Below are 26141 nucleotides of genomic sequence, written 5' to 3' on the forward strand. Positions count from 1 at the left end.
CCTACCAATACCCGCCAGGCTAAACCGGTTGTCAACTTTAGTTCTTGGTACACAACGCGGCGCTACTAGTATAAACGTTTGGGGACATTTTTTTCTATGGAGTTATCGTTCTTCTCCTAGTGAGTATTATATTCTTTGATGTAATATAATCAGAAATAAAATCCTTTGCAATTAGGACCGCTGGGTATTGTTTATTCTCTTAACTGTCAAATTGTCAATGTCATTTTGACGTCATAATGTCATAAATAAAATAAAAGAAATGCCAGGTGCTTGTGAAGAAATTATTGATGATATAGAAGATTTAATATCTTCTCAAGATATAACGCCTAAAGAGAGATATTCCAGTAGAAAAAATGTGAGTGTGCGGTCAAAAAAACGGGAGAAGGATGCCGAGCCCGTGGAAAAAGTTATATTAGAGAGTGTTGTTCCAGGTAACCTCAAACATGTTATTATTCGATAAAAACTATTTAAAAAGACAGTAATTACGGTGTTTTGAGAGTCTAGCAGCTTTAAAGCACGTTATGTATACTAATTATACAAAACTCTACTTAAACTAAAACTTAAAGTGAGGATTATATATAAGTAGTTTGCATCATACAGCATAGCACTTCTTAATATTCAATGTGTAAAGAGATGAATTTAATTTCAAAACAGTCAACAGATTCAAGGATTATGTGAAAGAGGATATGAGAAAGAAAGGAGTGAGTGCTGAGGTGATGAATAATAGAGGAGAATGGAAGAGAAAAAGATCAAAAAGATGTTGTGCCGACCCCACATAACGTGGGATAAGGGTAGGAAGAAGAAGTGAGATAACAGATTCTAGCGAAATAGGACATAAATCATGCGTAGCCTGGTAAAATATTTCAACTTTAACCATCTAACTTTCAGGGACACAGACAATCTATGTGAAGACATGGGGTTGTGCACACAACAACTCAGACTCGGAGTACATGGCAGGTCTGCTGGCCGCGGCTGGGTACCCACTCACCGAGGACAAGTGGCAAGCTCAGCTGTGGTTACTTAACTCCTGCACTGTCAAGAGTCCTTCTGAGGACCATTTCAAGTGAGTTTATATAGTAATTAAAAAATAGCCTTTAATACTGAAGTTTTGTAACATTAATATTCTATCTACTTAAAAATTACCAATAGACACACCGAGAAAACAGAAAAAACCGAATACTAGATGGAGAGATGAGCTACGAAATTTCGATAGATTCTGGTGGAGAACAGCACAGAATAGGAAGGAATGGGAAAAACTGGGGGAGGCCTTTTCCGCACACGCGGCATGCAAATGAATAAAATAAATTGAAAAACAATAAAAGTTAAAAATTAATAATTTAATAAATAAGTATAATAACAAAGAAAGTGTAAAAATAACAAAAACGCATGAAATAAAGGCTATTACTATTACTATTACTACTTAAAAATATATCTTATCACTATACAATTATATATTACTATTTTCTAGTTTCCATCGACAACTTCAGCTTGTCCTCCGACATAGGCCTCTTCCAAGTCTTACCAGGTACCACGGTCTCTGGCTTTCCTGGGCCAGTCCACTCCGCCTATCCTTTTAATGTCATCTGACCATCGAAGAGTAGGCCTTCCTCTCTTCCTTTTGTTCCGCCTTGGGTACCACTCTATAAGGTCTTTTGTCCACTTATGATGTGGCCCTTCTCTGATGATGTGGCCAGTCCCCGGCCACTTTGATAGTGAGTTTAGATAGTATATATCACAATACAACAATGCATAGTAGTTCTAAACCGGAGCTTTCAAAACTTTTTAATTCTGTAACCTGTAACCAATATCTCAGAGTGGGGTGGACTCAATTGAAAATTATTATTTTGTTATTAAGTTGAGGAAACTGATAATATAAATACCAATATTGAAAGCATTGTCAAAAGTGCCATTTTCAAAAGGGTACTTATTGTTGGATGTCAATAATGCGCTATTTCCATATAGGTTTAATTAAAATAAAATCTACCTTATTGACAACCAAAAATGTGGTACCTTTTGAAAGCGTCACATATACATATATTCAGCTTCAGATAAAAAAAAAGAAAAATAATAAAAGTTAATGTTAATAAAATTTAGTATTTTACAGGTCATTTTACAATAGTATAAATAGTTATATGTATGTAATTATGTATGTAATTTAGGTGAATTGTAAATGCAGGAGACCTTGCACATGAGCAGCACAACAGTATTTTCTCAGTGAGTTAGACTACCTGCCCCTCTCTAATTAACACAATTAGAAAAAGATGGGCATCCTTGCAAGCGAGATACTGTCACAACTATAAAACAATGGTATGTTAGATGGAGTTTTAATTGTAAACATTGATTGCAGGAATGAGGTGGAACTGGGCAAGAGCCGCGGCATACATGTAGTAGTGGCGGGCTGCGTGCCGCAAGGAGCCCCTCGCGCTGGCTACCTGCAGGGCATCAGCGTAGTTGGAGTGCAACAGATCGACAGGATTGTTGAGCTGGTTGAAGAGACACTTAAAGGTACCCAGTTGTAAAAAAAGTACTGAATCTATCAAAATTTAAAACTCTTATGATGTTGCATTATTTTGTCAGTTGTTACATGATCAAATTAGCATTTTTGTAAGATTATCACGGAGTTCTAATGGTCAGCTTTGGAGATGTTATAATATTGAATTTTTGTACATATATCAATTTACAGCTCAAAAGCTCAATAGAGAGTATTTGGATTTTTGAACTAACTTTTATAAATATATAAATATTACTTTATTAACCAGGCCACACAGTCCGCCTCCTCGGCCAAAAGAAGACTGCCGCAGGCCGGAAAGCAGGCGGTGCCTCCCTCCTCCTCCCCAAAGTCAGGAAGAACCCCCTCATTGAAATCATCCCCATCAACACAGGCTGCCTCAACCAGTGCACATACTGCAAAACTAAACATGCCCGAGGAGAACTGGGTAGTTATCCTCCTGAGGAGATTGTGGAGCGGGCCAGGCAGAGCTTTGAGGAGGGGGTGGTAGAGATCTGGCTCACTAGCGAAGATACAGGTATGAGTAGGAAACATTACGTACAATGAAAGATTCATAGGTTGTAGGTATAAGATGTATATTTGATAAAAAATATAAATAATCCAGAGTTTGATTATTTGAATAGCATATTTGGAATGTTTAACTTAACTTGAACAATTTAAGTTTTTATTAAGGTTCCGTAGTGACAGACCTCTACTGTCACTACAAAACCATTCAACTCTGGAGAGAAACAACAGGTTTGAACCATTCCAAAGCGCTTATCAAGGCCTTCAGCAAAAAGGCGTCCTTGAACGCCTTAAGGCTTGGCCACACACAGAGCGCGACGCAGCGCCGCGTCCGCGCCGCGTGATGCCGACGCGAAGCCTGGTCAAACAGGGCGCGCGCCGATCGCGCCGGCCTCACGCTCTCAACACGCCCTCAAGGCGCGCGTGAACGCGGCGCGGCCGCGCGGGAACGCGGCGCACCGCTCGCTGCCTAACGTCCGATCCTACTGATGTGACCTTGCGCGACGCGGCGGGCCGCCGCGTTCGCTCGGCGCAGCGCTGCGCACGCGCCGCGCGGACGCAAGGACGCAGTCTGTTTGACGTCGGTAACCTGTTAGCATGTGCCGCGGTCGCGCGGCGTGGACGCGGCGCGGACGCGGCGCTGCGTCGCGCTCTGTGTGTGGCCAAGCCTTTAGCGCTGTCTAGGAATCAACTGCGCAACTTGGTAAGGGTGCTTACCGGGAATTGCGGCCTAAATAAGCACATGCACACCATGGGGAAACGTGACATAGGGCGGTGCAGACTCTGCATGGAGGCAGAGGAGACGCCCTTGCACATCCTCACAGAGTGCCCTTGCCTAATGCGTACTCGTGACCTAATCTTGGGCGGACACATACGTATACGCCCGGAGGAGGTAAAGTCTCTCGAGACCAAAAGGACCCTGCAGCTATTTGAAGTTGCAGGGTTGGATCGAGAGTTGTAGTAGGTGGCGATCACAATAGATCAGGAATGGTCGCAGTGATACATAGGCTTTATATAGCCCCTAATAAAGAAGAAGAAGAAGGTTCCGTACCTCAAAAGGTAAAAAACGGAACGGAACGGAGCTATAGGTATATCTATTAGCTAGACAGACATATATCTGTTATAGCCAATTTGCTCCAAAACTACAGAACCAAGTTAAAAGGTGTACCTATATGTATTTTTTAATTTCAGGCACATACGGGCGAGACATAGGCACATCCCTTCCCGCGCTCCTCTGGAAATTAGTAGAAGTTATTCCCGAGGGCTGCAGACTTAGACTGGGCATGACCAACCCTCCGTACATTTTGGAACACTTGGCTGAAGTGGCCAAGGTGATGCAGCATCCGCGCGTTTACAAGTAAGAAAACCGGACAAGTGCAAGTCGGACTCGCCCACCGAGGGTTTCGTACTTTTTAGTATTTGTTATCACGGTTCATTAGTTACATCCTGGTGATAAATAGACAATTAGATAGACAGACGGACAGTGGAGTCTTAGTGGTAGGACAAGTAGGGTCCCGTTTTTACCCTTTGGGTACGGAACCCTAAGAACCGAGTGTGACTCAGGAAGTGTTAAAAGCAACACTACAAAAAACAAGAGAAACATTGAACTATTATTACTATGTATAAAACCGGCACAGAGAACCAGTATTTTGCGCCACGAGTTATTGTTTTGACAACAAACCATAGAAGCGGGGCGTCTCTTGCGACCTAAACGCGTAAGCGCCATGAATTTTACGGCGCTTACAACTTGGCAAAAAAGAGTAGAAATAAAAAAGTGGCAACATCGTAGTGTCGTCGCTTTTAAACCAATTTATTTAAGAAAACGGGACGACATTACAGTGTTGCCACATTTTAATTTCTACTCTTTTTTGCCAAGCAATACGTTTTGGTCGCGTGGTACAGGTTGCGATTGCCACAATTTCATTATTTGGTAAGGCTTCTCTATAGTAATAATAATTAAATTGACAGAAATAAGTGATTATCTTTTTTTTTTCTTTATTAAATAAATATTGGGGACATCTTACACAGATCAACCTAGCCCCAAACTAAGCAAAGCTTGTACTATGGGTGCTAGGCGACGGTATAATAATAATAATAATAACCCCGCGGGGGCAGCTTGTGGCGAGCTGACGGTGAGTGGCGACACCGCGGACCCCTATTCCAGAGGGCCCTGTCATCTGGCCCTCGCCTCTGTGCTTGCCTTGATTGGCCGGCCAGAGTGGAGTCGCAAGAGCGGGACCTATGCTCCAGGTTGGAAGTGTAAAATGTCATAACGCCGGCGGCCCTTGAACGGATTACCGGGATCTGGCTACCGCAGACTCACCTCTCGACAACCTCACAGCCGCTCCAAAGTGTTGCCCTGTTGTCGCACTGTGCGTGCGGCCATTGCGGGGCCCACTCAATGAGTTGGCGAGTCACCACCTGTCTTATACAATTTTGAGACTGATTGTCACGGCAGGTGTCCGCTAGTCTCTCCCATAGCCCATTATCCAGTCCATCCAACATTCAAATCTATAGCCCATGACCTTAGTTCCCATCGCAGCACAAAAGTGCTGCACTGCAATAGTCTTTGCACCTGGCGGAGACCATCTCCGGATGTATCATATTGTGCGTTTGGGGATGGTATCCGCCATGTGTATCCCTTACTTTTAGAGTAAACTGTCTTAAAGGGCCTCTGCGCTGTTGGCTTCGGCCCCACGCACGCCTCCCAAAGGTCCGGGACCCCATGGTCCCGAGATATGGAAAGGACAAACAAATAATAATAATAAATAAATATTATAGGACATTCTTACACAGATTGACTAAGTCCCACAGTAAGCTCAAGAAGGCTTGTGTTGTGGGTACTCAGACAACGATATATATAACATACAAATACTTAAATACATAGAAAACACCCATGACTCAGGAACAAATATCTGTATCATCATACAAATAAATGCCCTTACTGGGATTCGAACCCAGGACCATCGGCTTCGCAGGCAGGGTCACTACCCACTAGGCCAGACCGGTCGTCATCTTTAATACTATTCTGATAAATGAAATTATACTTGTACTTCTTCTTCGTCGTTATCCTCACCGCTGAGGGTCGTGACCACCATAAGTAGCTCTATCTATAAGATGCCTCCAGGCTGCTATGTTCTGAGCCTGATGAAGTGCGGACTGTGTGCCACTAATAATTGCCTCCAGGAGAGGATCCGTCCAGCGAATTGGAGCTCTGCCTCTACTTCTTGTTCCCTCGACAATACACAAAATATACAAAGTACACATCTATAGTACAAGTATAGATGTGTAATTTGTATCAGTGTATTATCACAGTATAATAAAGAGTACTAACGTACAGTATGGACACTCCCTGCCTCCCGTTGAAAGTGCCGCCCACCCGCTCTCGGTTACCTCACAGTTACCGGCCGGCTGGCAGGAACGCGACGACGCGGTGCGCAGAGCGGAGGCCACGTAAAATATTCAAATATTAAACAAATATTTACAAAACCTATCAGATCACACTGAAACCAGTACAATACCTATATGAACAAAAAATCATGTTTACAACTTACGTAATATGTTGGTGGCCTGAATTTCCTTACGAAATTTTCGTTACTTTGTTTATACTGATTCAAAATAGGAAACTATTGTATAAATTGAGCTTAGATACCCACCTTACAACATAATACGATTCTTATTTCTTCCTAATTCGCGCAATGAGTTTTGAGTCATTGAGGTCATCGAACTTGACAACAAACTGGCGAGAACCCTCGCACGTCTTATCTCACTCATACAAGCATGGTACGCGTTTACCTACACGAGCTTACCTACGCACACAGTCTGTGCGTATAGGAACGCGTTTGTTCATACATTTTATCACCAGTGTCCGGGGTGTGGTATTATGGACTAAAAGCCTGAAATAAACGATATTTTATTTTTTATTTATTTATTTTAATGTTCCAGGTTTCTCCACGTACCAGTGCAGTCGGGCAGCGATTCAGTCCTCGCTGATATGAAGAGGGAATATTCTTGTGAAGATTTCGAGCATGTCGTCAACTTTCTTAGAAAAGAGTAAGTATAGGTACTTTTAAATACAGATTAAACTGTTGATAATAAGGTGACGTCCATCGAAGTTTTTACGATAAACAATGTTTCGCAAAAACAAATCACTACACCTTATTTATTTATTTAATACAATTATGTTTACACGGCATTACAGTGAAAATACCAATGCGCCGAGAACTTATAAAACAAAGTCCCCCGCCGCTGTCTGTTTGTATGTATGTTAGCGATAAACTCGAAAACTACTGAACGGATTGCAGTGCTCACTCATGCAGTTTTCACCTATCAATAGAGTGATTCTTGAGGAAGGTTTAGGTGTATAATTTGTTAAGGTTTTTGGAAACCCGCGCGTAGCCGGGGCGGGTCGCTAGTTATAACAAAAAGAAGTGGAAGAAAAGAGGTTCCTTGTTTTCTTTTCTTTGCGATGGCCGACGTTATAATATAATTTCGGGACGGGAAGAAAATCTCACTTCCTGGCCAAGGCAAGACGTAAAACTATACTTCGTTTTTTTAGCATTAGAAATTAGGTAAACAATCTTGATGTGTCTTTTAATTGAAAAACACATTTTATAAATAAGTTACGACAAATACGTAACAATTATGAATCTAATACGATCATTTATATTCTCCTGCTTTCATAAGTAGTAGTTATTGATTTTTAAGAAGCGTTTTCTATTAAAAGACATGCCAAGATCGCTTACCTTCTTTGAAGTTCTTTCTAATGCTAAAAAAAACGAACTATATATACAAACCACGGGCGGTAAATGTAAAAGCCCCAGATCGCATATTTATGGCCCTCACCTTCGGTTCGGGCCACAAACACCCGCGATCTGGAGCGTTTACGGATTTACCTCCCTCGGTATGTAATGTACTATTTTTTGCTCAGATCAATGTACAAACAGTGTAGGGCACGGGAGTGAAAAACTTTATTATTCCTAAGGGGGTCTAGTAAAATTTGTCCTTGTCAAGACGGTTTAGGTGCGCCATAAAAAGATTGAAAAACATTGTTTTGAAATGTCATTTTAACGTTTTTTTTTTCATTTTCCAGAGTTCCAGGCATGACCATAGCCACAGACATAATCTGCGGCTTCCCCACGGAAACGGAAAAGGACTTTGCGGACACCATGACGCTATGCCGGAAGTACCGCTTTCCTTCGCTTTTCATCAATCAATTCTTCCCGCGTCCGGGAACGCCTGCTGCTAAAATGATCAAGGTTGGTTTCCATAATCATCATCATTCATCATCATCATCTTCCTAGCGATGTTCCGGGTTTTTACCACTTTTACATTTGCGAGTCTGAAAGTCTGGGAAACAAATTCCAATATTTTTTACGAATCGACTGCCTTATGATTTTTTGACCAGAGATAATCTAAGCCTTATTCGGATTATTCTGGTTGTGACGATGTCTTATACATAGAAAATCTACAGAGATATTATTAGATCAATGGGGACATGTAGATTTCTTGAAATCTTTTTCCTCGCGTTATCCCGGCATTTTGCCACGGCTCATGGGAGCCTGGGGTCCGCTTGACAACTTGACAACCATGATTTGACGTAGGCATTAGTTTTTACGAAAGCGACTGCCATCTGGCCTTCCAACCTAGAGGGGAAACTATACCTTATTGGGATTAGTCCGGTTTCCTCACGGTGTTTTCCTTCACCGAAAAGCACCTGATAAATATCAAATGATATTTCGTGCATAAGTTCCGAAAAACTCATTGGGACGAGCCGTGGTTTGAACCCGCGACCTCCGGGCTGAAAGTCGCACGCTCTTACCGCTAGGCCACCAGCGCGCACTGGTCAAAGTGACCCAAAACCTTATTATTGAGCTTTGGTGAATATCATGAATTTTCATTTAATTTCAGGTGCCCGGCCAAGAGGTAAAGAAGCGAACGAAGATGCTCTCAGAATTTTTCCGCTCCTACGAGCCGTACGGCCACAAAGTCGGCGAAACACAACAAGTCCTCGTCACCGACATCTCGCACGACAAAAACTACTTCGTGGCCCACAACGAATACTACGAACAAGTCTTGGTACCGAAAGAAGAAAAATATATGGGGAAAATGCTAACTGTCAAAATTACAGCGGCTACTAAATTCTCTATGATGGGCCAGCCCATAGACAAGCCAAAGATGCCCGGTTTGACGGCTCCGCTGCAAAAAGGTGAGGTCTCTGGACTCTATGGTGTTGGGAAAAAGAAAATGGCGGTGCCATTGCCGATATTTGTCCTGATATTTGCGGTGGTGTTGAGGCTGGTATGGTTTTTCTTATAGTATTTTGTAAATAAAATTGTTTTAAGTAATTTTTTTGTTTTATTTAGTACAGCAGATGTCCGTTTAAAGACCAGAGCACACCGTGTGGGTAGACGTGCACGTGTGCGTGCGCTAATATGTTGGAACCGTGCACGCACACGTCCCGCAAGCGGTATGCCGTCTCTCATAAGTATCTGTATATTAATACTACGCGCACGCGAAACTCTGCTGCTGCGTAATATTTCCTTATTGTTAACTTTAATCTATAATAGTATCTAACAAGTAATTAAAGTAAATTTTGTCATCCACAACCACAATGGACGACCACTTCAATTTACAATATAAGTGTAGCTGTAGTATGGTTGGTGAGTTAGGAGTAAATACATGTATAAAATTGTATGTATGTTCATAAAATCTATGAAGGGTAGACGTGCCTCCACCCCAATAAACGCTTTGTTTGTAGGTTTACCAATCTTCGTTCTACCGATGATTAAATTTTAATTTCCTATAGTCCGTTTTTTTTAGCATTAGAAAGAACTCCGCAGAAGTTCGCTTGTGGTTCTAAATCTGGCACTTTTGGCGGTAACAATTTGAAGTAAATTAAATGTGTTGACCATGCTACATTAGATAGTTCAATAATTATTAACAATTAACGAGCCTGTTAACAACTGAATGCTTGCTTCTGCGGAGTTCTTTCTAATGCTAAAAAAAACGAACTGTATAGTTAGACCGTAAAAAGTCTGCAGCGATTTTGATAGCCCACGCAATGCAAGTGTCATTTTAAACGTCAAACTTCTATGAAATTATGATGTATACATAACATTTACACATTTACACTGCATAGGCTATCAAATCCGCTGCAGACTTTTGTTGGTGTGACTTTAAATGCATTGGCATACCAAAACGGCTATTGTTTGGAATGAAACGTGTCCGTTGTACGTTCACAAACGTTTTTTAGCTAAGTGTAAATAAAAATCAAAAAATGTATTGTTTGACCAGTATTTAGCATTATGATTCGCACAGGGAATTTAAAACCGATTCTTTGTTATTTATATACATACCACCGCTATATATAAGTAACCCATGCTTTTGTATTGTAAAAAGAATCACAATGAAGACCGAATTCATTTATGTGTGTCATATATACGGAACGTCACTTGCAAACGTCAAACAAAAATATTACTCGCGTGTACCGTACAGACGTGAATTTTATAAAAATTGATTTTTTATTTTCAATCTAATACTGTGTCAACCACCGATGGCTGGGAAGCTGAATAAGTTCGAAACCCCCAGTTCTGCTAGCTCGGATAGGTAAAAAGCGTGCTAAGTTAGTGCAATTGTTTGTTTGAACAGCTGTCTCGTGTCATTAAATTCCGCATTTCATTATTTTCCGAGTGCTAGTTTATACTTGCGGTTTTTTGAAGTGGAGTGTGTTTTGATAATAAGTGTCCAGGTTTAAGTTGAACGCCTGCATTATAACCTCTCCGGCCGTGCATTGTGGTTTTTATTTTTAGACTATTATTTAGTTCGTTGGCAGAGGAGTTGTGTGGCACGTGCTTGCCGCTGCGCGATGGACCCCGCAATCATCTTCGCGAATCCGTAAGAGCAATCCGTGTCAGTGAAGCTTCAGCTATTTTTGGTTTGTGATTATTTGCGAGCAAAACTAAATGGTGTAGTGGTTTGTGTCTTGTGTCTAACTTCGCATTTTTTTGCTTTGAGTTTTAATAACAAAAACATTTTTATATTTTCATTTTGTGTAAGTTAAAATTTTCTCATTTTAATAATATTTGTTATAACAAATTACTCTATTATGTGGCATAATCATAGTAAACAATACTTGACCTTGAGTGATAATAATGTCTAACATAACTGTGATAAGATGTGATAGGAAATAACTATAATCATTGATTAGAGGTGCGTTTTAATACAAAGAATTCACACAATAAAGATAGTAAAAGTATGACTAGTTTACATTAAAGCAAGTAAGTATGATGTTGAAAAACGTGCCAATCTTTTGCACTAAATAACAATAAAACATGCAATTAGTAATCAGTATTATCACCGAAACGAACTTGATTTGGCTCGGCTATAGTTCTATACCTATGATGTCATACCTTATAGCACGGCTCTCCAAATTTTTTTTCCTGAGGGCCATATTGCGCCTCAGAATTTACGCGCGGGCCACTGTCGGCGCCCAAGGGCGGGGGTGTATCTTGTTGCTGCTGTTAGGGCTGAACACCTGGAGCCTGGCTCCCGCGGGCTGAATTGAATCGGCGGGCCGGATTGGAATGCTTCACGGGCCGGATTTGGCCCGCGGGCCGGGGTTTGGAGAGCCCTGCCTTATAGGATACCTTGCTTCAATAGAAATTAAACTTTCATGAGACACATTGAAAAATAATTAGATCACAACATTACCTTGCTTCATAAATAGAAGTATACAATAAATACATATATGGAGATAAATAATCAAAAACGAGTAAGTTTGTAAGTCAGCAAATATGTAATATTTTTTTTTTCTTTTTATCTAATTTTTATAGAGGCTTTGGACACTCTGGGTGAACATATATGTAATAATTATGTATATGTTCATTTACATTCTTTTAGTTTCATAAATAATAGTTACTATATTTTTTTAAGTGTTTTTCCATAAACGCAGATCAAGATTGTTTATCATTTTCTAATGCTAAAAAATTAGGTATAGGGGCAACATTCTCTTTATAATAAAGTATCAAGTAGCTTCATTATAACACTTTATGCATATAGCTCCTTTTTAGCTGTTTAAATATTTTTGAATTCATATTGCTGCACTAGAATTGACATGAATACTAAAAACCCATAATATTTTACAAGGACTTAAGCACAGCTCTTACACAATATCTGTTAAACAAACACCTATGGTGACACATGTGTATATTTAATGTTTCAATAACTCATCTGTGTTGCATAATCTTTGCATATGTTACAGTACAGTTAGACAGTCACCTGCAATAATATGTTACACAACAAAGGCTGCCAAAATATCTGACACGATTTTAGTTGTAGAGCCATAAGAGTGTGTCTCATATTTTTGCGGCCTTCAAAGACTATCACATTACAGATGTTATCGCCGTTATACATATCAGGGATGTTGCGAATATTCGCATCCGCATCCGCGGAACATCCGCATTATTTTCAACATCCACATCCGCATAAAATCAATGCGCAGCATCCGCATGATGCGGATATTGACCAAGTCGGTAACAGGAACGTTTTAGCGGCGGCGCCGGTGGCGTAAGTGCTAGGTAATTTCGTCATTATATATAACGAAATCGTCTAGATCCCGAAAAGTCGGTCAAGATACTGTTTATTAAATAAAACGCACCTATATTCTTGCTCAAATACTAAAAGTTTCGTTTTTTTTTTAAATAAAAAATGCTAAAAATGTAATATTTGACGTTTTTTAAGTACCAAATCTTGACATCCGCATCCGCATCCGCGGATGTGAGGCTTTAAATATCCGCATCCGTTTCCGCATTCGCGGATGTGAGACTTTAAATATCCGCATCCGCATTCGCGGATGTCAAAAAATCTGCATCCGCAACATCCCTGATACATATCATTTGACAGATCTAAGTAAAATCTAAACTAAATTGTTGCATACTTCTATTGAAAATAAATTTGAAAAAACCTTATTCTTAAGGTTTGCATCACTAGTTGTTCTTCTTTCATCAAGTTGTTTAATTACAACTCTAAATGTGGATCTTATATAGGTAATAAATGTATATGTCACTAACACTAGACTGATCATGAACATGAAACATATTATGCTTGCCTATCATAATCTTGGTGTAATATACATAAGAACATAAACTTTGTATGGAATGGAGCAAAAAGACCCATTTTAATTGCTCCTGCAAAATATTGTTATTACTCAACAATATTTTGCAAGTTTCCACACCTTCCACTCATTAAAGTTATTTTTAAGGAAAACCCGTTATCAAACTGGTCTATTAACAAAAAACGCAAAAATAATATCTTCATCTCTAAATACAACCTTAATTCTTTATTCTTAAGGTTCAATATATAAACCTCCCTTCTATTCGAGATAACAACCTTTATATTTATACAATTACATTTATGAAAATTCGGCCTTAGCTTAAAATGATAGAGTTCAATTTTGATAAAACTAAACACGGTTTTTAAATTTACAATTTTAGGCGTTTCAAAATGCTAACAGAAAAAATAATTGCAAATTCGACCTTATCTTAATTAGATAGAGTTGAATTTAGATTAAACGACATGCTGTTTCGATTTATGCGTTTCATCTCGGGTCATTATACCGTGAATCACATGGTATATTTAACTAGTAGGTAGATAAGATAGATAGATAATCGTTTATTTGATAAAACACGAGTTATAAATAAGATGTCAATATATACAAATTCAGTTCTTTACATGTCTGGCTGGAATTTCAGCATTCAAATATTTATCACAAAATTAAATTACAAATATTAAATAAGCAGTACAGAATAATGTTGAAGAGAAAAAAAATGTCAATGTGTATCAATGTCAAATTACTAAACTAAATTATCTAAATATTGTTAATTATAAATAGTTGTATTAAATTTTTAATCATTTATGTCATTACCAATTTTCCAACAGTAAACTGTACAATTATTTACATGTCCGGCTGAAATTTCAGCATTCATAATCCAATTAAATTTCCAATAGAATAAAAAATACAGAAAAAAAAACAAATGTTAATGAGTATCAATGTCAAATTCCTACTTAATTAAATCCTATCTAAAAAATTATTAATTTTAAAATGTTGTTTTATATCATTTAAGGTATAAAAACAATGTTCCAATAGTAAACTATACAATTTTTTTTGAAAAGCCTTTCCTTCTAGTGTCCTTATACCAACAGGAATAGAATTATACAGATTTACAGCCATACAATAGCAGTTATTTTGGAACAGCTTTAGCCTTTGATGCGTCGGTATCTCTAGGTCGTATTTGTGCCGTTTATCGTTGCCCTTTTTTTTAAATAAACCTATATTCTTTTTAACAAATTTACACATTTCGAACACGTACAAGGATGGTAAAGGCAGTATTTTTTTTCTTTTAAATAATGGCTTGTGTTATCTGTGAACTGTGTAAGGTCATGGACTTACAATTACCTGTTATCAGTACTGCAATTAGAATTTACAGTTCATCTGGTGCTCCATTACGACACCCTGTGCTATAATAAGCACATTACGTAACGTTGAAAATTTAACGGGCCATATGCACATACTGCAAAACGTTGTACGATACACATGCGAATAGGTAATTCGCAACTTGTGTCGGATTAGAACACTCCCTTCGGTCGTGTTTTAAAATTCGTCACTCGTTGCGAATTTCCTATTTTTCGCATTTGTATTGTAAATCTAATTTGCTTTTGAAACAGTATATTCCAACAGTATAACCAAGTCACTACTTCAGCCAATGCTCAAATTATGTATCTACGTCGTTTTCTGGTGATACAATGTATTATATTTTAGCAATTCGGTGAAGTTAAATGTAGCACACAACCTTCGCAGTTTAAACAATACGTACACGGTCACCAACTGACCTACATCAAGATATTATATTTTATACAGTATATTGTGTTATAGGTTATGTGTGTAACTTGATTCACGAATATTCGTACGATGATTATTCGATATCTTTTGACCTTAAACCCTTCCAAAGTTAGTGGATAGGTACTGAACTCTTTACATAACTATTACAATTGCTTAGTTTTTTATTTATTTTCTTGAGATACAACATGTATTAAAAGTTTTAATTAAGGAAACGAGTCTAAAAAAAAAGACCGTCTGTTTCGATCTACGTCCGTCGAGGCATCCATTCCTTATATACCCTTCCACAATATAAAAGAAATGATTTCTTGAAGTTGTAACATCATATTGTTTCCACAGTGACACGGAATTGGCTTTGGAGCTGGGAGAGCAAGTGTTCTTGGACGATGAAGACTATTCTACGAGAGCCCCGGCCTCGCCGACCACGGTCCCGAATGTTCGCCCGTACCGGCCTCCGTCCACAGGTACAGAATACCAACCCTAAACCAGAAGTCTAAACTTTGCCCTGAGTGCCAGTCGACTTTTGGCTCTTTTCGCTGTAAAAGTAAGGGCTAAACCTTAGAGTCCTTAGGTAATATATATATAGGTACCTATAGAGGAATTGGCGCTAGAATTTGGTGAACAAATGTTCTTGGATGATGAAGACTATTCTCCCAGAGCGCCGGCCTCGCCGACCACGGTCCCGAATGTTCGCCCGTATACCGTTCTCCATCCACAGGTACAGAATACCTACCTTAGTTTAAACAATCCTCTGGGATGTGTCCACACCAGTCCACACAGAGTGAGCTGGCTCGCTCGGTACGTGTCCACAGATGGAGCTGCGTACGGCAACTCCTTCGAGTGACAGGTCGCTCTGTGTGGACACTGTGGAAGGAGGTCCCGTATGAAATACGTTGGTTGGTACCCGTGTGTACACGAGTATGCATTTGCACTTAACTTCCCTATTGTGAACCGTATTACAACGAGATTAGGTCTACTAATGGTCAATTAAGTGTGTTGTTATTTGTACTACCGGTATTTGGCCGTCAACTGCAAATTAGTTTCTTATTACTAACCCACGGACCTCACGTACGTTCCGCTTCTGTGAACTTGGCAATAATTTTTTTAACCTTAGGAATTAACAGAATTTTTAGAAGGCCGTGTACTGTAGTCACAGAATAAATAATAGTACTAGGTACTTACAGAAGACTCGCACTCTCTAACAAAACGCGTCTGTTACGATCAGCACAGATATGGCCGCTAGGTGGCGGCAGCGCCATGCGCGGTTTATGGCTTTCCCCAAAATTAGGGTGGAACGTGGAACGGATGTACAGTCAAGGAATTTAAATTCCGACCCATTTCGTACTTTGTCACAGTGACAACCGTATGAGGTCTCTAGCGGCTTTCATATTGATTGTCACTGTGACAAAGTACGAAATGGGTCGGAATTTAAATTCCTTGACTGTACTTTTAGCTACCTGTATCAAAGCGACGAAATCGCGGAGTGAGACACACCTGCTGTAGTAGATAGTGTTGACTGTCTTAATCTCAGTCTGTATATGTCTGCTACGCATAGTTTAAATTTTAGTAAATATGTAGAAGCAAATAAAAATTAAATGTTGGTATAAATTCTATTAGGCCTATGAAATAGTTTGCCCAGATTTGAAACCAATGCATAAGTTATAAACTAGCTACCATCATGCATCGGGATTGTTTATCCATTTGGGGTCCTAGCTAAATTTGTTGAACAATACTTACTCTGCGAAATGTCCAATTTAGCTAGAACCCTAAATGGCTCAACAATCACGGTGCGCGACTGTAAGTACCTATATACAATATCAATATAACCCTATGCGTGCATGGTCCGATCCGATGTATTCTTGGCCTTGTTATTTTTATGGAAACTTCCATATAAGGTGAACAGATTTTATAGCTCTTGAGTGTAAAAAAAATAATGTTTTTTTCATAATGAACTTATCCTGTTAGTTCAGCGCACCATGGAATAACGAAACTATAACACCCATACGATTTACAACCGGGCTAAATATATCCTTGTTTATACTAAAAGTCATATCTCCTTACTAGTATCCAGGCACATACGACTTTTTATTACTATAATAATTTTACTCTAGAAAAGGCGTATCTACACTGGAGTGTTATAATGACATACGATCTTTCGCTTTTCATCACAACGATTTCCTTACACTCGAAAGGGCGTATCTAAACTAAAATGTTACAATAACATACGCTATTTTGCTATTCATCACAATTGTTATGTTACACTAATAAGGGCGTATCTACACTAGAGTGTTATAGCGACATACGATGTTTTTGAGTTAAAATAGTAATGTCCGTGAGTCACTCCACATTTTATGTGTTCATTGTTCGACAATTGGTGTATGGGAGACCACGGGTGCCATTTAAATCGGTGAGGTTTATATTTTAAAGTTTGTTTGACAAGAACGTATTGTTTAAAAGGTTTCAGTTGCTTATAAAGTAGAATATATGTACATTTATTGTAATTTATATTTATTGTCATATACAGGGTGTCCCAGAATTCGACGTCAAGCCGTAAACGGATGACAGACCAAGTTATAACAGTTATCATAAAAATACGAAAAAAAAATCCAACTCATGTTTTTTAAAAATTATGGTCACTTTAAAAATTCACTAAAAAATCCACACCCTGTAATGGTTCTTTAACTCTTGTTACTACAAATTCCATAATTTATTCTAATTTTTTTATTATTGTGTAATCTTGAATAATTACAGGGTGTGGATTTTTTAGTGAATTTTTAAAGTGACCATAATTTTTAAAGAACATGAGTTGGATTTTTTTTTGTATTTTTATGATAACTGTTATGACTTGGTCTATCATCCGTTTACGGCTTGACGTCGAATTCTGGGACACCCTGTATGTAGATGATGATGATATGTAGAAACAAATACAAACAACAAATACAAATACAAATATTTTATTAATAACAAAATGTTACAGGTCGTGTTGGGATAGTGGGTACATTCTGTACATTAAATATGTCTTCTAAATTACGATTTTAAAATCACAAATAGGTACTTAATTATTCATTATAAAAAAATCACTGTAAAAAATTAAACTAAAATTATTAAATTATCAATAATATCATTAAAATTATTCAATATTAGTATGTCTCACAACAGTTTAAATTAGAGTATTATGTCATAATAGGTAGGTTAAAATATTCTGCATAATCGAAACGTGTGAAACGTGCCGGCATAACCTTTTTGTTATGACGTTACTGTGACAGATGTTATTCGACTGTTTTATAGTCTGTGTGGAAAGAAACGAGTCGTGAAATATATGGGATCCAATACATTCTACGACTCTTCTCTTTCCGCACAGACTCTAGTATTTATGTAAATATGTTAAGAATTCAATTTGACTTTAAAAAGGTGTCATGATATTTAATTGGAGTATTTGTCCTCATTAAATTTTACCTTAATTAATGATTAAAGAAATGAAATGTTGACTTTCAAAATGTTTGAAATGTCTGTAACGCATGAATCTTTGCGTTACACGTAAGTTTAAATTCAAGATAGTTTGTAATTTATTTTTCAGTATTACATTTATTCATATCGCGTCTTGTACAAAATGTCACGTTTTAAACATTATACAACAGTCTACACTACACGTTACCTTCTACAATACACATTTTTTTGTTTTTAAACATGTAACGTACTTATTTTACTCTCGTACCTAGGTAAAATAAAATATAGGTACATAATACATACATCAACTTATTTTGCAAGCAATACCTACCTAATCTTACGTTTCTTAATGTTTATTTTATAATACAAATGAGTTGGTACTACAGAATTAATGTGTGATCGTCTCTGGTAATAAATACGTTATTAGAAGCAATTTGCGATGTCGCCAGAGAGCCGGCCCGGCCTTGTGAATGACTAAAGTATATATTGCTGTTGCTTCGTTGATAAACGTCGTATGTTGCATTACCCATAGTACGGAGATACGGCGTTTTAGGACGGATGGCTGAGTAAACTTTACACTGTAAAGAAAACTTATTTATTGCTTATTACGGGCGAGGTTAGTTGTAAATAACAGATTGGTTGGGAAAAATCAAATATAAATGGACGAAATTGTAAAAACGAAAACACTTTTATATTCTTAGGTATATTACTTCTTTTTTTAGCTGCGATCGTGCCTTTACACCGGTCAAATCTTACAATAAAAAAACAATGCGTGATGTAGTTCTGTATTTTTTGTATATTGTTTATAGTCCTTAGAGGAATGTGAGACTATGTTTTGCAAGCAAAAAAAAGTTGTGCTCTCTGCGTAATTTGCGAAAAACTGCAAAAATTTCGGACTTTTTTCAGATTTTACAGTTTCATCATAAAACTATGGGTTTTTGGTCAAAACTTGCTATGTAATGTTGAAAGAATATTAAATTTGGAACAATTTAAGCCCACAAACAGCGCCGTATGTCAAATAGTTCTTGAGATATGGGGCTTTAAAAAAAGGGTATTTTTTTCCTTGGAATGAAATTACAAGTTATTCCTATATTTTAAGACAAATATCGGCACAACCGCTCATGCTATGATATATATGGCAATGAAAGTTATAGCAAATTTAATTACCTTTCATTTAAGTGCTAGAAAAAGTCAGTAAGTCTTACAGTACTGAAGTTATCGTAAAAAAATGAAATTGCTATAATGGGGAAGGCAACTAATGTATTGTTTTAGGCATTATCAAAATCCCTTCAAAAGGCAGTACCATTGTCTAGAACGCAATCTACCATTATCTTTTACCGGTTTTCCCCGATAGCAGTAGAGCGACGTCGGAGATCAACCATTTTTAAAATGCACTCACGCCACTCACCTCTTAAGCACTTCATTCATTCAGTAATGAAATCAAGACACAATCTGTAGTTTGGCTTGTTTCTCGGCCCCACTTTTTGGTTGTAGCCGTAGATTTCATGATGCCAATTCTGATTTTACAATTTGTTATGGTTTTGAACTTGTTTTAATACGACCGACCTTGACAATAGTTCACGGTAATCGGCGTGGTGTTGGTGAAACACACTGAAATTACTGGAAGTCATGTCATTAGTATCTAGCTTGCGCTCGCTTATTGGTGCTCTTGAGTGTACTCTGAGTCGTGGTAATGGTAATACAAGATCACGATAAAATCCTAACCATAACAAATTGATACATCAGAATCAGTTACCATTACCCACTCACCCACGGGTCTTAACTGGCAATATCCTGTTACTACTAGTCTTTACTAGATAGGTGTATAAACTGACAAACCAAATCATTTATAGAAAAAGAACTGAACGAAACACGTAGGAAAGTATAGATAAGTATTAAGTGTGTGTTAACATGATGTGCCAAGCCGGGCGGATCGCATACATTTGTTTCATATCGGTAAGCTTACATACCGGTTTCTTTAGCCCTTGACTCGTATAAGCGATATTAATAATGAACTACAGCATCATGTTGAGTAACTGGCGTGATTGGCGTTGGGCGAGCTTTTATAAGATAATTAAAGAGAATATTAATTAAGTTAAGATTAAGAAACCCGTTTTGCACACCCTAAATCCGATAAATTTCCGAATATTTTTAGTTAAATGCCTATATCTACAATCCGAAAAAAGTTTCACTTGTATCGTGGTTTCATAAAACCACACAATTACTTGTTTTCTATTGATAAATTGACCCATTTACTTTCCAATTATTTTTATTTTTTTACTATAAATACATTTATTTTATACAGTAAATACTACTAGTGAAAGAGGTATTGCTAGTTACAACCCGTGGATTGACAACTCTCTGAGCAGTAGCACCACATTCATTTCAGCCTTAACAACCATTGGAAATGAATTTGTAATTTATTGTGTAAATTCGGTAAACCATTGAAGAAGTTATGATATACTGGTTACATGACAAGACTGAGTCACATACATGCCCTATAACTAAACGTTTACCTAGAGTGGGTAATGGTAGCTGATTCTGATGAATCATTATGTTACGGTTAGGATATTATCGTGATCTTGTATTACCACAACTCAGAGTTCACTCAAGAGCACCAATAAGCGAGCGCGAGCTAGATACTAGTGACATGACTTTCAGTGTGTTTATCCAACACCACGCCAATTGCCGTGAACTATAATTATTACCGTCAAGGTCGGTCGTATGAAAACAATTTCAAAATCATAACAAATTGTTAAATCGGAATCGGCATCGTGGGATCTATGGCTTACAAGCAAAAAATGGAGCCGAGAAACAAGCCAAACTACAGATTGTGTCTTGATTTCATTACTGAATTGAAGTGCTTAAGAGAGGGGTGCATTTTAAAAATGGTTGATCTCCGACGTCGCTCTACTGCTATCGGGGAAAACCGGTAAAAGATAATCGTATATTGCGTTCTCGACGATGGTACTGCCTTTTGAAGGGATTTTGACAATGCCTTAAACAATACATCAGTTGCCTTCCCCATTATAGCAATTTCATTTTTTTACGATAACTTCAGTACTGTAAGACTTACTGACTTTTTCTAGCACTTAAATGAAAGATAATTAAATTTGCTATAACTTTATTAATTGCAATATATATCATAGCATGAGCGGTTGTGCCGATATTTGTCTTAAAATATAGGAAAAACTTGTAATTTCATTCCAAGGAAAAAAATACCCTTTTTTTAAAGCCCCATATTTCAAGAACTATTTGACATACGGCGCTGTTTATGGGCTTAAATTGTTTCAAATTTAATATACTTTCAACATTACATAGCAAGTTTTGACCAAAAACCCATAGTTTTACAATAAATCTGTAAATTCTGAAAAAAGTCTGAAATTTTTGCAGTTTTTCGCAAATTACACAGAGAGCACAACTTTTTTTTGCTTGCAAAACATAGTCTCACATTCCTCCAAGGACTCCAAACAATATATAAAAAATACAGAACTACATCACGCATTGTTTTTTTAGGAGATTTTTTTGTAAGATTTGACTGGTCTACTTCTAAAAACCTTATATTATTTCATTATTACGAGTATATATATTTTATCTCTTTCGCAGCTACTTACTTGTTTGACAATTTTGACATATAGTAGCTACTTACGCTGCTGTACTTGTAGGGAATGCAAATCGGTTATTTTTTGTATGGAAATAATCGGTTTTTAACCGAAACCGCGGTTATTTCCATACAAAAAATAACCGATTTGCATTCCTTATGTATGTACTTGCCAATTTTCGTCGACAGACTGTTTAAAAAAAAATAGATTACTACAAATGTCAAATAAACACGTCAAATAAAACAGGGCCATTAAAAAACCGCACTCAAATCGGTAATTTTTTTGGGAATCTACGATGCCCCAAACAGACACACCATACACACTTTATTCTTGTAACACCATTATTTTAGCGGCGGGGGTTAACAAGGACCGTTTCGACGCTTAAGAATCAATACTGTCTAAGTAACAAATAATTTAAAATTTAGACAATTATGTCATGCTATTCGTTATTTTTTTCTGCACCTAACTGCATTAAAAGGTCAAAAACGTCAAAAATGTTAGTTAGTATTGATTCTTAAGCGTCGGTTTCCCAGTCACTATTAGTATTAAGCGACATCATAATTTATTAATTATAGTATTTATTAAATCTAATCATTAAATTGTTTCAGGATCAAACATCCTCAAGTCGCCGCGGGCGCGGCGCGTGCGCACCACATCAATGTCGCAGTCAAACAAGCGTACGGCCGCCGAAAGCATATTACACGCTGACAGGCGTACCATATATACGGCCGGGCGTCCGCCTTGGTACAACTGTACGGGCGGGCAGGAGGTTGAACCGTTCCTCATTGGTGAGTCAAGCGAACATATTACTCATGGTTATAGTAGTATATTCACAGCTGAAAGCATATTACACGCTGACAGGCGTACCATATATACGGCCGGGCGTCCGCCTTGGTACAACTGTACGGGCGGGCAGGAGGTTGAACCGTTCCTCATTGGTGAGTCAAGCGAACATATTACTCATGGTTATAGTAGTATATTCACAGCTGAAAGCATATTACACGCTGACAGGCGTACCATATATACGGCTGGGCGTCCGCCTTGGTACAACTGTACTGATGAGCAGGTTGAACCGTTCCTTATTGGTAAGTCAAGCTAACACATTACCCACGGTTATTAAGTAGTATATTTATATTTAGTATATTCACAGCTGAAAGCATATTACACGCTGACAGGCGTACCATATATACGGCCGGGCGTCCGCCTTGGTACAACTGTACGGGCGGGCAGGAGGTTGAACCAGTGGCGGATTTCCCATAAGGCACAGTAGGCCCGGGCCTAGGGCGGCAAAATATTAGGGGCGGCAAATTGTGACAAAAAAATTCGCTGATGATAACAAAAAATAACTCAAAATTAGGCCAGGCAACGAATTCTCAAAAAAAGGTACCTATAGAGGGAAATGCATGAAACACAATTTTAATTTGACTTCGTACCTAACTTTATTTGGACTATCTAGGAGGTGAACATATCAAAAGTCCCCGGCCGTAGTCCTTGAGCCGGGGGAAGAAAGGGGTTTGAAGGTCACATTTTTCGGTTTTTCGCTTATACATATCTCGAAAACTATGCGTTCTAACGACATGCTCATTATACAAAATGAAAGCGGGTAAAATTTGCTACAAGCTACAAGTTTTTTGATATCTTGAGGGCCCCGTTTTTAGGGTTCCGTACCTCAAAAGGAAAAAAACATAACCATTATAGGATCACTCGTGCTCGTGCTCGTGCTGGTGTCTGGCTGTCCGTCTGTCACAGCCTATTTTCTCCGAAACTACTGGACCAATTAAGTTGAAATTTGGCACGCATATGTATGTTTGTGACCCAAAGATGGACGTGTAACTTTAATAAATGAATTTTAAATATGGAGGCCATTTTTGGGGGGAGAAAATCAAAAATTAAAGTTTTTCAAACTATATCGTGTTACATATCAAATCAAGGAGCTCATTGTAAGAATCTCAAATATATATATTTTTTCATAATTTTAGGATATATAGTTTAGCAGTTATTCAAGAAAATAGGCAAAAAATTACCATTCCCCTCCCCTCTTATCTCTGAAAGTACTGGGTCTAATGACCTACTAATTTGTCCTTTAAACTTCTCTGGAATTCGCTGGAGGCCAAAAGAAGGGAAAAAATATATTATATGAGTGTTTATAGGTATAGCAAAAAAAATGTTTTTCTTGTTTCTTTTTTAGATTTTTTGAATGTTTTTGTAGGTACATTAAAAGTCAATGCTATTGGTAAAACTGTTACTTAAAATGAATAGGTAAGTATTTGCTTACTTTTTTTGCAAAACCTATGTTCCCATGATCAGAGATGGGAAAAATACTTTATAAAAAGTATTTAAATACAAAATACAAATACTTCCTTGATAATATACTATTTCAAATGCAAAATACAAAATAGTTTTCGAATTTGTATTTAAATACAAAATACGAAATAGGTATTTTCAAAATACTTTTTAAAAATACAAATACTTTGCGATAAAAGGTACTCTGAGTAGTGAATACCTAGTCTGAATTAAAAAGTATTACTCGGAACTTCCGAGTTGAAAAGACTCTTTATTCTTTGAAATCAATCCTCTATCTAAAGTGCAAATTTCTAGTAGTTGTTTGCTCATATTAACCGGTAGGAAGTAGGTATGGATGATGGTTTGTAACGGCCAACTTTTAAAGCATTAATTTGTAATGTTTTACAGCTAGTATAATGCCTCTCGTTAGTGTGATGAAAACGTTTCGTTTGTGTTTCATCAGGACAGAAAAGTTTGTTCTGCTCTCGTGCCTTGAAACCCTCGCAACACTCAAGATTCCACTTTTTAACCACTCGCTACGCTTGTGGTCATGTGTGACGTTACTAAACAGATTCAACAGTTCCATGTTAAAAGAATGAGAGAGTTGCCGGGATTGTAACATCAGAAGAGATTATAACTCCTACCTACATTTACCTACCTACTATAAAGTGTTTTGTATTTTGAAAATAGAAAATAGGTCCCAAAAATTATTTCAAATAAAATACAAAATAGTTTTCTTCAAAAGGTATTTAAATACAAAATACAAAATAGATATTTTGCATTTTGTATTTGCATTTTAAATACAAGTATTTCAAATAAGTCACATCTCTGCCCATGATCATATCACAAGGACGTATAGTTTCTGAGATATACCTAATAAGCGGAAAACCGAAAAATGGGACCTTCAAACCAAATTCCCCTACCCCCGCTCAAGGGGACTTTTGATATGTTCACCTCCTAAAGAGTTCAAATAAAGTTACTAAGTTAAAAATGTGTCCCAAGCATTTCCCTCTATACTTTTTCGTTGCCTGACCTAAATGTAGTCAATATGATGGGTGATGCTGAGAAAGGGGCGGCTACAAGGCCTGGGGCCTAGGGCGGCAAAGACTGCAAATCCGCCACTGGGTTGAACCGTTCCTCATTGGTGAGTGTAGTCAATATACGCTTCAATATCGCAGTCAAACAAGCGTACGGCAGCCGTACACACCTATACGTGTACCATATATACGTCCGGGCGTCCGCCGTGGTACAGTCATCAGCAATAGTATCTTACACAACTAGGGCCGCAAAAATATATGACGCGCTCTTATTGCGCTCCAAATAAGAACGTGTCACATATTTTTGCGGCCCTAGTTGTGTAAGATACTATTGCTGATGACTGTACAACTACCTACGGGTGTACAGGAGGTCGAACCGTTTCGTATGGGTAAGTGTAGTTAAATGTACGATTGAAAATATATTACACGCCGACCGGCGTACTATATACGGCCGGGCGTCTGTGGTACAACTGTACTTTGTGTGGTACGAACCATTATAATCTATTTCCACTTGGAAACATAATATGCGAGAATTTTATCCAAGTTATCATTATTCATTCATTCATCTCATTCATCCGGTCTTCTCCGAGACCACGGGGACAACGCCGTCTTCGAAACGTCGGAGGTAAATTTAAAACTTAATTTAACGCGATTAAGTCCCGTTGTATATAACTACAACTTATAAAACAATGTCCCCCGGCGCTTCTATCTGTTTGTGTGTATGTTCGCGATAAACTCAAAAACTCCTGAACGGACTTTCATGCAGTTTTCACCTATCGATAGAGTGATTCTTGAGGAAGGTTTACGTGTATAATTTGTTAACCCGTGCGAAGCCGGGGCGGGTCGCTAGTAGTAAATAATAA

General features: G+C 37.9%; 2 protein-coding genes across 2 annotated transcripts in view; both read left to right on the plus strand.

Moving 5' to 3' along the window:
• The first annotated feature begins 220 nt into the window (after positions 1-220).
• Positions 221-9360, plus strand: LOC134668749 (threonylcarbamoyladenosine tRNA methylthiotransferase). The gene is made up of 8 exons (XM_063526199.1): positions 221-431; positions 889-1063; positions 2348-2505; positions 2760-3026; positions 4205-4370; positions 6959-7066; positions 8106-8271; positions 8924-9360. Exons 1-8 carry the CDS (start codon positions 260-262, stop codon positions 9329-9331), a joined length of 1620 nt encoding a protein of 539 aa, XP_063382269.1. The 5' UTR covers positions 221-259; the 3' UTR covers positions 9332-9360.
• Positions 9361-10453: 1093 nt separating this feature from the next.
• The window catches only part of LOC134668776 (uridine-cytidine kinase-like 1), a 42241-nt gene continuing 26553 nt past the window's right edge, over positions 10454-26141 (plus strand). The window contains exons 1-3 of the mRNA XM_063526235.1: positions 10454-10621; positions 15249-15373; positions 22567-22746. Coding sequence (XP_063382305.1) covers positions 10569-10621; positions 15249-15373; positions 22567-22746 — 358 coding nt within the window. The 5' untranslated portion in view covers positions 10454-10568. The remainder of the gene's footprint in view (positions 10622-15248; positions 15374-22566; positions 22747-26141) is intronic.

The sequence above is a fragment of the Cydia fagiglandana genome, chromosome 11 (assembly GCF_963556715.1).
Source record: "Cydia fagiglandana chromosome 11, ilCydFagi1.1, whole genome shotgun sequence".
Taxonomy (NCBI): domain Eukaryota; kingdom Metazoa; phylum Arthropoda; class Insecta; order Lepidoptera; family Tortricidae; genus Cydia; species Cydia fagiglandana.

Excerpts from the sequence above, each read along its gene's own strand:
- LOC134668749 (XM_063526199.1), top strand. The coding sequence starts at position 260 with ATGCCAGGTGCTTGTGAAGAAATTATTGATGATATAGAAGATTTAATA. Across the intron at positions 432-888 it reads ATTAGAGAGTGTTGTTCCAG|GGACACAGACAATCTATGTG; the intron begins GTAACCTCAAAC and ends TCTAACTTTCAG. Across the intron at positions 2,506-2,759 it reads GGTTGAAGAGACACTTAAAG|GCCACACAGTCCGCCTCCTC; the intron begins GTACCCAGTTGT and ends TTTATTAACCAG.